Below are 13,232 nucleotides of genomic sequence, written 5' to 3'. Positions count from 1 at the left end.
TTTGCAAAAGTGTCGAATTCTGCATTTTGCATTACTGAGGTTCCTGCCTGAGGATGCGCATCTGATTTTAAGAGGTGTATAAACTTTATTTTCCTGTAAAACAGTTGTTGATTGTACCTGTAAAATACTAAACTATCAATTCCCTTTTTGAGTTGTATGGTATTTAGCAACAGCCTGTCTCCATTTGTTTTTCCCACCACAGTGTCTCTGTGGGGAAAAAAGAATGCTAAAATACTGCCTGTGCACTTTCCTGACCTGTTGGCAGCCACAGTTGAGGAACCTCAGAATGATGGAGTCTGTTTCCAGCTCCTCATGAGAGTTGTGTGTTGTTTTGTAGTGAGACAGAATATTCCAATGGGAGTTTCTGGGAGGAATGTAGACTTTGAAAACTGATTTTACACATTTTACTATTTATTTTGTTTCACTTACTGAGTTGTATTCTAAGTATTATTTAAAGTCATTTTAATTTATTGTAGTTATCCTGAAATTTTTTTTTGTAGCTGTGGTTGCTATACCACTGCTGATTCCTAATGTGTTTGAGCCTGCATAACACTGTTTTTATGTGTGTTTCAGAGGAGGAAATCAGTAATATGAGGCTTGAACTGGAGAAGTATGGTATTCAGATGCCCGCCTTCAGTAAGATTGGAGGAATTCTTGCGAATGAACTTTCTGTGGATGAAGCAGCATGTAAGGAAAAATTGAGTTTTGTTTTATGTGATTATTAAATCAGCAGATTAGATTCCCCGCCCCCCCTCCAAGTCCCCTGTTGTAAGACAGTACAGTGCTTTTGATAGGCCTTTTGGAAGAGTGGGAAGAGGGTTTTCTGCTTCTCCTTGCATGGTTTTTTTTTCTTTTCTTTCTGGGACATGATGATTTGACTAGCTAGAGTATTGTTCTTGGAAGGAGGCAGCCATTTTTTGTAAAGAACAAAAAACAGTGATGGAATGAGAGGTACTTTGATAATTCTGCATTCCAGTTAATTTCCACATAATTCTTCTGCTCCTTCCAGTTAGGCTCTCAATTTTTAACAGAGCTGTTGTGTTTGGGACTAACTAGCAGACTGTGACTTGCTTTTCAGTACATGCTGCTGTCATTGCCATTAATGAAGCAATCGATCATCAGATTCCAGCTGACACTCTTATGGCGATGAAGAACCCTAATGCCATGCTAATAAATCTTGATGATCAACTGGAATCCACTTACCAAGACACACTCTACAGAGCAAAGCAAGACAAAATGGAGAATGCTAAAAATAGGGTAGACCAATTCTTCTTTGAAACCATCTATTTGCATGCATTGCATTTTTGTATTGCAGTGTAAACTGTGGGGAATTCACAGAATATGTGTTACAGTCCTATATATAGTGTTAGGTGGATTTAGTCCTGGTGGTATTCTAATATGTTCTTCAGTAACCCGTCTTCCTGTGGTAGAAGACAGGCAGCAGTTAGCTGTGTTACTCTGTTTAGCCGTCTGAAATACGGCCGCGTAGATACAGAACTCATGACAGCCTTTATACGTTGGGAATGGTATCCATCTCTCTTTATACAATATAATCATGCTTTCCTAACAATGAAAGGATGAGCAAAACTGAATGATACTCTTGGAAGGAGTCAGTGTTGTTTTAGAATGCTATTTATCAAATGCCTAGCTGTGTGTACTGCTTGCTATGTTCTGGAGCTCTACAGTGTGTTCTTATAGAATGGTTACATCAAAATAAGGTGTCTCTAGGCTGTCTCTATCAGAGTGTGAGTATACTTACTTTGTATATATTTACTTCTAGGGTTTCTGTTTTTTGCATGTGTAGAGGTAGCCTATCTATGATGTATTAGGGCTCTATATAGCTATATAGTTATCTTCTGTCACCTTTTCATTGGGAACGTTTATGGGGGCAAAGGAAACTGTAGAAACGCTGATTAGTTTTTTATTTCATCTTCAGATTGCCTCAGAAAATTCAGAGAGAGAGAGAGATGTGTATGAAGAACTTCTGACTCAAGCTGAGATTCAGGGAAACATCAATAAAGTGAACAGTAGGTATCATGCTAAAGTAATAGTCTTAATTAAAAGAGTACTTTAATGATACTTGTGCTCCTCCTCACCTTCTGTAATGCTAACAAAAGGAGAAGGCAGTTCCCTGTTTCTGTGGGTGGGTTTTTTTTCTCATTGTTATTAGTACGTAGTTATAAGCTGAATTCATTTTTGACTTCTGTTGCCCTTCCTTTAGGAAATGGATTGTCCATGTCTCTGGCGCCCCTTCTTCCGCCCGCCCCCCCCCCCCTTTTCATCTTGAGTAATGCATGCCATTTTCAACCTTCAAGCCCTTTTTCAAGTACTACTTTGCGATTGACTTTGCAATCCAAATGGAAGCCTTCCATACCTAACTTACTATCCATCAGGTCTAAGAGTATTTCTTTCTGAGCATTAGGCTATATAAACCATAGGACTTCTTCATCTAATGTTTTCTCTAAAAACTCTGCTTTACTGTTGCTAGCACATGCAGCCATATCAAAGATCGACCTAGCTTTGGAACAAGGAGATGCTTTAGCACTGTATGAAGCTTTGGCAACACCATCCCTGGGACTCCGAGGATTGCTACGAGAAAATTGTGACTGGTATTTCAAGCAGTTTTTGAGTGACAGACAACAGAAACAGGAGGTATGGAAAGATCTAGGTTACCCTGATTCTTGAGGTTTTTCCCCGTCCCCTCCTTTCACCATACCACTGTATACTAACCACTTCCTATGTTACCTGCATTAGAGTTTAGTGTTGGTTTGAAGAAGTTAACGCTAAGAGACAGGAGCATACAGTAAGCATATTTATCATTTAGTTTTCATCTCTGCATATGAAAGGCCAGGGTAATGCTTGTACGTATGTGTATATATATAATTAAAATATTTTCACCAAACCTTAAAATAATAACTCGTGTGTGTATAGAACCATTATAATACAGGTGCATCTTCCCTCTCATTTTACTATTGTCAGTGCCCAGATAACATGGATATTTGTATTTTATAAATACCTATCAGGTGAGCATACGCTACTTTCACTGGAGAATCCCACCATATGCCATTTGTAGACACGGTGCTTAGGGTCATAGCTTAGTGGTGCGCTTGGCAGTGTTAGGTTTGTGGTTGGACTCGATGATCTTAAGGGCCTTTTCCAACCTAAGTGATTCTATGGTTCTATAACTAAGGTTAACCTTAGTTTCTCATTTCAAGCCAACTCTTCAGTGGATTTTATGTGCAGGCTGGTTCCATATGCTGCTTATAAAATACACAGAATGGTTTCTAAAGTCAGCGTTGTCTCAATTATCACAATGTCATGTATGTTAATAGGGGAAAAATATGCTGATACAAAGGTGGTTATTACTATTGCATCTCTTTAATGAATTATTTTTTTTTAATGCAGTAAGGTAGACAAGTAAGTTGTTGCATGTATTTAGATCCAGGAAAAATGCAAACAAGTGAGTTATACAGTTACAAGAAATTACATCTCAGGCACTGTGGTGGTTGCACAGGAGCTTGTATGTCATAGGCAGAAAATGCAGTGATGTGACCCAACAGCACCTGCTGGATGACCTGTCGAGCAGGAGGAGATGAGATGGCCTTTGCACTGCAGTGAATAAAAAGACCTAGAAAAGTTCAGACTGCATAATTACAGTAAGAGATTGAAGAAACGTATTTGTTCTTAGGGCCTTTGAACCATAGTTTGGAGTAGAAGTAGTATATGACAAGCAGTCAGAGAGCTGAATCTGTAGTAGGGCCTGGCAGTTTAAATTGAGGTCCTGAACAGATGTCAGGTTTGCATTTTTGTTTATTTTTGGAGAGGGTAGCTACGCATTACCATAAGGCTTTTAAATCTTTCCACTGTTCAGTCATCAGGTACTGGAGCAGACCTCATTGATAGTGTAAGTCTTACACCACCAGAGCTGGCAAGTGGGAAACAAACACTTGGTGTCAGGCAGCAAGTAATTCACCGTTGTAAGCCACTGGTTAGCTGGCTGTTGCATGGTTTGGCATGTTTAATGACAGCAGTTAAAGGCATGAGTTAAAGTGCTGAGTGCATGCTCAGCACTGAGGCTTGCTTCAGGTTTGCCAGCACTGAGGGAACTGGTCTGTGTGACTGTGAGGTCACTCTTAGGCAGTCTCTAAAAGTTGAGGGAGATCAGGGGAGGCTCCTGGGACTAAAGAGTGAATGTCACTCAAATGTAACTCCTATCATGAAGAAGGGCAAGAAAGAGTATCTAGGGAATTATAGGTCTGTCAGTCTTGCCTCAATCTCTGGGAGGATGATGCAGCAAATAATTCTGGAAACAATTACCAACTATACGAAGGGCAAGAAAGTGGTTACGACTGGTTAGTGTTGATTTTTGAAGGGGAAATGATGCTTGATCAGTCTAACAGCCTTCTACAATGACTGGCTTGGGGGATGAGAGGAAAGGAGTGAATATTTATCTTGACTTCAGCAAGGCTTTTGGCTCTGTATCCCATATCTTCAGACAAACTGCTAAGGCATGGGCTAAGTGGACAGCAAGGTAGACTGGAAACTAGCTGAACTGCCAGCCTCAAAGTGTTGTGATCAGCTCTGTGATGTTCAGCTGGACGTCAGTCACTAGTGGTGTACCCCAAGGATTAGTACTGGGACCGATACCATTTACCATCCTCACTAATGACCTGTAAAATGGGACAGACTGTACCCTTTGTAAGTTTGCAGATGATACAAAACAGGCAGGAGCAGGCAATACAGCAGATGGTTGTGCTGCTATTCAGAGGGACCTCGACAGGCTGGAGATATAGTCCATTAAGGATCTCATGAAGTTAACAAAGACAAATACTAAGCCCTGTACCTGAGGGAGGAAATAACCTCATGCAGAAGTACAGACTGGCTGGGAAACAGCTTTGCAAAGAAGGATACGGGGTCCTGGTGGGCAGTGAGTTGACCAAGAGCCAGGATTATATCCCTGTGGCAGAGGAAGCCAGCAGTGTCCTGGGGTGCATTAGGAAGAACGTTGTCTGCAGGCTGAAGGAGGTGATCCTTCCCCCTCTACTCGATGCTGGTGAAGACCATAGCTGGAGTACTGCACCCAGTTCTGAGGCTCTGTAGGACCACAGGCATGGACATACTGCAGGAAGTATATGAATTACTACAGGAGCTTGACCCCTATAAATGAATGGGCCCTGACGCCATCCACCCGAGGGCGGTGAGAGAGCTGGCTGACATCATTGCAAGGCTACTATAAATAATCTTCGAGAAGTCATGGAGAACGGGGGATGTCCCAGAGGACTGGAGAAAGGCAAGTGTTACCCCTATCTACAAGAAGGGCTCGAGGGAGGATCTGGGTAACTCTAGGCCCATCAGCCTTACTTCAGTCCCTGGGAAAGTTATGGAACGAATCCTTCTGGGGGCCATCACAAGTCAAATGAAGTACGTGATTGGGAAAAGCCAACATGGTTTCCCTAAAGGCAGATTGTGCTTGACAAACCTGGTGGCCTTCTATGACAAAGTGACTTGCCTGGCTGACGTGGGGCAGGCAGTAGACATTGTCTACCTGGGCTTCTCCAAGGGCTTTGATACGGTCCCCCACAGTCTCCTCCTGGAGAAATTAATGCATTATGGCCTAGACAAGTGGTCTGTGCAGTGGGTGGGGACCTGGCTGACAGGCCGCACCCAAAGCATGGTGATAAATAGCTCCTTTTCCAAGTGGCAACCTGTCACACGTGGAGTCCCCCAGGGATCAATATTGGGCCCAGTGTTATTCAATATCTTTATAAGTGATCTGGATAACGGCATCAAGTGTAGCCTGATGAATTTTGCTGATGACACCAAGTTGAGTGGGGAAGTAGACGCTCCAGAAGGGAGAGCTGCTCTGCAGGGAGATCTGGATAGGCTGGAAGAGTGGGCCAGCAAGAACCTTATGAAGTTTAACAAGGAGAAGTGTAAGATCTTCCACCTGGGAAAACATAATCCAGGAGTGCAGCACAGACTGGGGTCCACCTGGCTGGAGAGCAGCTCTGTGGAAAGGGACCTGGGGGTCCTGGTGGGGGGAAGCTCAACATGAGCGAACAGTGGCTGCTGCAGCCAGGAAAGCCAACAGGATGCTGGGCTGCATCAAAAAGGGCATCGCCAGCAGAGAGAAAGAAGTCATCATCCCGCTCTACTCAGCACTGGTCAGGCCAGACCTGGAGTACTGTGTACAGTTCTGGTCCCCGCCTTACAAAAAGGATGGGACAGGCTGGAAGGGGTCCAGAGGAGGGCCACCAAGATGATCAAAGGACTGGGAAGCTGCCGTATGAGGATAGGCTGGGAGAATTGGGTTTGTTTAGCCTTGAGAAAAGCAGGCTTAGAGGGGATTTCATCACCATGTACCAGTACTTAAGGGGTAGCGACAAAGATGATGGAGGCTCCCTTTTTGCAAGGAGTCCCATGGAGAGGACAAGGGGGGATGGACACAAGTTGCTCTTGGGGAGATCCCGATTGGACACCGGAGGAAAATTTTTCACAGTGAGGACAGTCACCATTGGAATGATCTCCCCAGGGAAGGGGTTGACTCGGCCACGCTGGACACCTTTTAAGAGTCATCTGGACAGGGTGCTGGGCCATCTTGTGTAGACTGTGCTCATCCTAGAAAGGTTGGACTAGATGATCCCTGAGGTCCCTTCCAACCTGGGATTCTGTGAAGTCTAGTGAGGGCTGAGAAACAGATTAAGGGCTCAGAGCATCTGACATATTAGGAGAGGCTGAGAAAGCTGGGCTTACTGAGCCAGATGCTTCTCAGTGATACACAGTGACAGTATAAAATGCAGTGGGCATGAGCTGAAATTCAGGAAATTCTGTTCAAGCATAAGAAAAAAATATTTTACCAAGGGTGATCAAACACTGGAACAAGTTGACAAGACAGCTTGTGGAGTCTCTATTCTTGGATATACTCAAAGTGCAGCTGAACACAGAATCACAGAATGGTTGAGGCTAGAAGGGCACCCTCAAGTTTGTCTTGTTCAAGCTCCTTCCTCAAACAAGATCACACAGGACAAGGTTCCCCAGGATCGTGTCCAGATAGCTTTTGAATGTCTCCAAGGGTGGAGGTGCCACAATTTCTCTGGGCGACTTGTGCCACTCCCCAGTCACCCTCACAGTAAACCAGGTGTTTCCTGATGTTAAGAGGGACCCTCCTGTGGTTCAGTTTGTGCAGGCTGCCTCTTGTCCTGTCACGGGACGCCACTGAAAAGAGCCTGGCTTCATCTTCTTTGCACCCTCCCTTCAGATAGCTGCACACATTGCTGAGAATTCCCCTGGAGCCTTCTCTTTTCTAGGCTGAACAGTCCCATCTCTCTCAGCCTTTCGTCATAGGAGAGATGCTCTATCTAGTCCGTTAATCATCTTAGTGACCCTTCCTTCAACTCTCTCCCGTATGGCCATGTCTGTCTCATGCTGGGGAGCCCAGAACTGGACACAGTACTGTGGGTGTGGCCTCACCTGTGCTGAGCAGGGGGGAAGGATCACCTCCCTCCACCTGCAGGCAGCGCTCCTAATGCAGCCTACACTACCATTAGCCGCCTTTGCTGCCAGGGCACTTTGCTCACTGGTGTTCAACTTGGCGTCCACCAGGACCCTCAGGTCCTTTTCTGTAGAGGTCCTGGGCAACCTGCTCTAGAGTGGGGGTTTGGACTAGACTATTTCCAGAGATTCCTTCTACTGTCGACTATTCTGTGATTCTGTCATTTTAAGCAGTCTCACTTAGAACTTATGTCTTTCTGGGGCTGAAGAAACTCTCTGCCTTGAAGTTTCTGGGACTTGGTTGTAGTATCTAACTGGGAAGCAGCTTTCAAACAGGGTCCCTATCTTTTTGTTCTTGGATTTCAGCGCAGCTCATTCAACTTCTCAACTGCTATATAATTTATTATGGAGCAGGACTGAATGCAGTTGCAAGGGGAGCTGCCCAGCTGTATGACTGTACCTGTCTCATGTGACCTGATATATTTTCCCACTTGAGACAGTCTCTGTATAGGGCTTATTAGGACCTACATTTCTACCAACTTAACATGTCTTCCCTGAACCCCTCAATCTATCTGTATTAATGTGCGTTGAGATGTGCACGCATGCGCGTGTGTGTATATATATCTCTTAAAAGAAAGGTGGGTTGTTTTTTTTTGTAGACTGTTACGGCTTTTTCTGTTGGAGTGCAGCTTTTTTGTGTTCAGAAGGATCCCTCAATCTGGAAGGCATACAGCAGTAATTCAGAGCCACGCTTGATTGGGTGTTTTTTTTTTGGTTGGCTTTTTTCTTTTTTTTCTCTTTTTTTATTTTCTTTTTCTTGGTGTGATGCAAGATTTGTTTGGTTAATAGCTAAACAATATTGCTTGGAGAATAATTCCTTACGGTGAATGTACTGTTCTGGGATACTGTTTCCATCAGCCAGCATATTGCTGTACTTTGTTGAGGGTTCCTTATCTGGGATTCTGTGTGAATGATGGAGCTGAAAATGTGTATATAGCTGTTATAACCTCCTGTGTGGGTATGGGGACTTCTACAGCACAGACGTAGCCCCACAGCTGCTGCTGTTCAGATTTGTCACTTATCTCTGAAGATCTTCACAAGCTATGTTTCTTGGGACCTACAGTTAAGACAAAATAGGAAAAGTGGGTGCTTTTTAAGAAGTCCTACCAAGCGTTGGTGTGGCAGAAACTCCGCATAGTTGTCCAAAGAAGCCTCTAGGGTTGAAATAGAACTGGGAAGATTTTTACCGAGTTTTTTAGCAACCACAAAAAACAAGTTCAGCTGTTTTCTAAACTGCAAAGTCAGATTGCATGTTCTTCCCGAATGTAACTGAAAGGTCTTGTTATATAAATGTGTTCTGTTAGTGCTTTTGGAGAATTATCATCTTTGCTGTGTGAACTATATGAAGGGTCGTGACCTGTATGGCTACCACTCCAGTTATTCCAAATCCTCCTGCTCCGCAGTCACTCATTTTCTATTTGTATTCATGTGGTACCATATAGTCCAAAAAGCCTGTATGTATAAACCAAAACTGCATGTTGTCCATTTTTTATGTTCTGCTAACTCAGAGGTAAAATGGAACATTAATTAATGTGTCACTTCACGGCAAACTACACAAGTACTAATTTCACTCCAGCACCGGAGCTCATATACAGGAGTCTTTTCCCACAAAATTGTCCCATTTGTCTTAAATGTTTTCTAATTTTGGAAGGTGGGTCTTGCCTTTAATTGCCATGTTCACGGGACTGCAGTTCCGATACTGTAGAAGGGGTCAGGTTGTACACATACGGTCTTTCAGCATATGAACTGAGAATCTGGTGAGTAATTTCTGTCTTCCTCACATATGTGTCATTCTCTGCAGAATCTCTGAGGCATTAGAGTGTATTAAGGAAAAGCTGGGTTTTTTTTCTTTTTATTGAGCTATTTGAAGTGAAGAAGCTGACATCAGGTTTCTTTTCTCCTGGTTTCCTTTTTTCCCTCAGGCGGGCCTTACAGGTCCTCTGCAGAAGGAAGAGTTGCAGTTCGGAGTGGACACTGCTAACAGGGCAGCACAACAGTATCAGCAAAGTAAGGATCAGCACAAATTGTTGCAGCAAAATGACTGTGGATGTGATCAAAAGGATGAGACTGCACTATATTTGGGTCTATGTGGGGATACATGAGGTGTCTCTAAAACTGTTATGAGTGCTCTTTAAGTACTTCGCGGCTGCTAAGAACATTAGAGACAGTTGCCCTGGTTATTTGTAGTGATTTTTTTATCCAGCTCTTACAATGCTGCTGGACACAACAGCATGTAATTTGAAATATTAACAGATATGCAACTTTTGCATCCACCTTAACCTCTTTTTCTAGAATGCTTATACGACTTTTTGTGCTATGGATCCGTGAAGGAAATCTGGATTCCTCCATGAGGTGTGAAAGCTAGGTTACCTGCTGACCATTGACGTAAATCTTACTTGATTTGAGCTACAGAACCTTTAAACTGTTTCTAAATATCAGGTAGCAAATAAAATGCAGATCACAATGGCTGATTTCTTCTTTTTTTTTTTTTTTTGATTGATGCTTCTGACACCATGCAAAGCTCTTTTCTGGAGAAGAATGTACAGTTCTGGCTGTGCAGGAGCAATTAGTTCAATTTGTAATAGGTAGAAAGGAGACTACTAGAGATCTGGGGAGAGAGGGTTTAGAATACAAGAGCAAAATAGTGAATGCCTAATAACTAGGAGGCTACCTTTGAAATGCCTTACTTGCTTGGCATTTGTTTCCCTACCTGGACTATTTTAAAGTTAGCCGACATGTACGTGCTATAGAGTGCGTGTACTGCCTTCAGCAGGACAGATGTAAACAGGAAGAAAAAGTTGTAACTACTCATCCGTCCAAAAATTTTGCAATTAGGAGGCTTCTTACTATCAGAAGACTGAAATGGTGAAACAATCCTTTGATAGCCAGGCAAAAATGTGAACTGGTTTTAAACATGAGCTTTATTTTAAAGAAGGCATTATGTATTTTAGTTGTCTGCAGTAATGGAAGACTAGCTGGGGGAGTATGGATCAGAAAGCTTCACTCGTTTCCTGCAGCTAAGGGAATTATTCTTTTTTAAGTATCTGATTATTGAGTAGAATAAGAGTGCTTGTATTACTGGGGACTCAGCTGCTTGCTTTCCTCATTCTTTATGCTGCTACTTTGAACTTCTAGGGCTGGCAGCAGTAGCCAGAATTAACTCTGCAATTCGAATGGGTGATGCCGAGAAGACTGTGGCAGAAATGATGAATCCAGAGGCCCAGTTACCCGAGGTTTACGCATTTGCTGCAGATCTTTACCAAAGGGAACTGGCAACCTTGCAGCAACAGAGCCCTGAAGTAAGTACCATGTTTTCTCTTATTTCTGGAAGTTGGTGTGGATCACCGGGTGTACCTTGTCTGTATCGTTAAGTGCATTCTCTGTAACGAGCCTGTCTTGAGTCTTCATAGAACTGCTTTGGTGTTCAGTCTGGTCTGATGTGAAGTCTAATCCCTAAATCTTGAGCTACTTGGCCCTGTAAGAGTCTTCTTTAATCTCTTACTTGGTGTTACAGCTTTGTTTATGATACTCAGCTTTTTACTTCTATGTCATAACGGTTGTCCCTTTGCTTTGTTATATCTCTCTTCTGACAATTACTCTATTCTCTGTGCAGCAATAGTTTGTAAAGAGCAAGTGGAATTGATTTGTTGTCCTCTTTGTATGCAGGGTAACCTCACCCATCCAGAACTATCCGTTGCTGTAGAGATGCTGTCTTCTGTGGCCCTGATTAACAGGGCTTTGGATTCAGGGGATGTGAATGCAGTATGGAAACAACTGAGCAGTCCTGTCACAGGGCTTACGAACATTGAGGATGAGAACTGTCAGAGGTGGATATTTGAAGGAATCATGTCTGTCCTTGATGTTGCTTATGTTCTGTGACTTCTTGAATTTTTTCCTGCCTTACACTTTACATTCTTTCTACATTATTTATTACAGCATTGATTTAATCTCCGTTGGCTCTTGCATCTTGTTTTTGTGATTACTATTTCTTACTGGTCTGATTTCTGTGCTGTTTCTCAATGCTTTCTCGCAGATTTCACATTAAAGGCAGGTTGCGGTGCCGTAAGGTTGTCACTAATACTGTGCCGGCTTGCCCACCGTGTTCTGTGCCCTGGACCCTCATTCAGTGTTTTAGCACTTTTGTTGATGGTTTCACATTTGAGCTGACCATCCTGCAGGCAGCCTTTCCTCTTTCTCCTCTTCCCTCTTTTCGTATTTGTTCCAGTTTCAACCCTCATGTTACCTCTTCCACTTTGCGCTGTGCACTCAAGCTGTGTTGTGCATTCCCTGGCCAGCTTGTTGCAATGTGATATTTGTTGGGTTTGGGTTTTGTTCTTTGACAGATATATCGATGATTTGATGAAACTGAAAGCTCAAACACGTGCAGAAGGAAATGAATTTATCACGTGGAATGATATCCAGTCGTGCGTTGATCGTGTGAACATAGTTGTGCATGAAGAACATGAAAGTAAGTTTTTCTGCTCGATTCATGCTAGACTGATCCTAGCTAATAAGGATTGCTAAAATTAGGTGCACGTCAATACAAAAAGCTATTGATTGACTTGTAGTTGTGTCATACATTAGATACCTAGGAAGATCTTAGTTGTGAGTAAGACGGACTTGGTGGTCTGTAATAAAAAGGCTTGAGAGTGGGACTGTTGGTGGAGAGATCAGGCAGTCAGGAGTGTTTGTGGTATTGAAATCAGTATCTCCAAACAGTTTATTAATCCTTCCAATGCAAATTTCAACCATTTTTGGATAACAAAATGTGTTGTATGCTGTCAGTGTCTAGGATTTATACCTAGAATCTGTTCTAATTTTGCTTCAATCCCTCAAATTTAACGAAAACTGATATTATCAAATCTGCGAGTTAGTTGTAGGCCAGTCTTGGAGTACTCCATCCTCCTTCCTAATTTGCTACATCCAGCAGAAGTTACTTTTCTTGAAGTCTTGTTCCCTCTTTGGCTGTGATCTCCGCCCTGTTCGGGTTTCCTTTGTCTCCCTTTTAGTCCTTATTTTGAATGTGCTTTGGCCTTTTTACCTTTACAGTATTTAGTGCAAGTTCTACAGACTCAGTCCAGGATCCCCCTCTACTCCTTATCAGTGGGTAATCTGACCTGCAAATTCAAGATAAACTACTCATCTTTGTGTTGATGCCTCTTGGTTGTAATGATCTTTCAGATGCATTTCTTCAGTGGATGAGGAGCTTGAATGAAAACCAGAGAGATGAGTGTATTTCCAGGTCTTGTTCTCAGTCCTTTAACTCCTGGCTGCATTAATGCTACTTCCAAATTACAGCTTCTTTGAGGATCAGTAGTGCTAATATTGCATCAAAGAAATAAGTTTCTGCAGTTATTTTGATTCTGTGATAAGTCAACAGAGATGCCCAAAAAAGTTTATTCTGAAATGCCATCTGTACAACAGTTATGTATTCAAATGTTTTTGCATAAAACATTTGATACAGATGCTTTTTGTTTTCCCCAGAGAACATTTAATTATCCCATCAGTCTGATCCCATACAAATTCTAGGTTCCAGATGTTGGGACCCAAATCTCAAATAAGAGTTGAAATGGAAAGTACTGATCTTCTAAGAGATTAATTGCTTTGTTTACACTTAGTTCTGTCAGGAAATTAGAAGCTTTTATTTTCTGTTTTAACACAGCGTATGACCTCTAGTTGTT

General features: G+C 42.6%; 1 protein-coding gene across 1 annotated transcript in view; it reads left to right on the top strand.

Annotated features, from left to right (window-relative positions):
• IQGAP1 (IQ motif containing GTPase activating protein 1) overlaps positions 1 to 13,232 on the top strand; it is a 74,578-nt gene that overhangs the window by 28,208 nt on the left and 33,138 nt on the right. Inside the window, exons 7-14 of the mRNA XM_064455889.1 lie at positions 574 to 687; positions 1,079 to 1,257; positions 1,937 to 2,027; positions 2,489 to 2,652; positions 9,474 to 9,558; positions 10,687 to 10,850; positions 11,218 to 11,378; positions 11,895 to 12,019. Coding sequence (XP_064311959.1) covers positions 574 to 687; positions 1,079 to 1,257; positions 1,937 to 2,027; positions 2,489 to 2,652; positions 9,474 to 9,558; positions 10,687 to 10,850; positions 11,218 to 11,378; positions 11,895 to 12,019 — 1,083 coding nt within the window. The remainder of the gene's footprint in view (positions 1 to 573; positions 688 to 1,078; positions 1,258 to 1,936; positions 2,028 to 2,488; positions 2,653 to 9,473; positions 9,559 to 10,686; positions 10,851 to 11,217; positions 11,379 to 11,894; positions 12,020 to 13,232) is intronic.

Source organism: Phalacrocorax carbo, chromosome 7 (genome assembly GCF_963921805.1).
Source record: "Phalacrocorax carbo chromosome 7, bPhaCar2.1, whole genome shotgun sequence".
NCBI classification, from domain to species: Eukaryota; Metazoa; Chordata; class Aves; order Suliformes; family Phalacrocoracidae; genus Phalacrocorax; species Phalacrocorax carbo.
The sequence above is the reverse complement of the archived record's forward strand: the minus strand, read 5'-3'. Positions and strand labels throughout refer to the sequence as shown.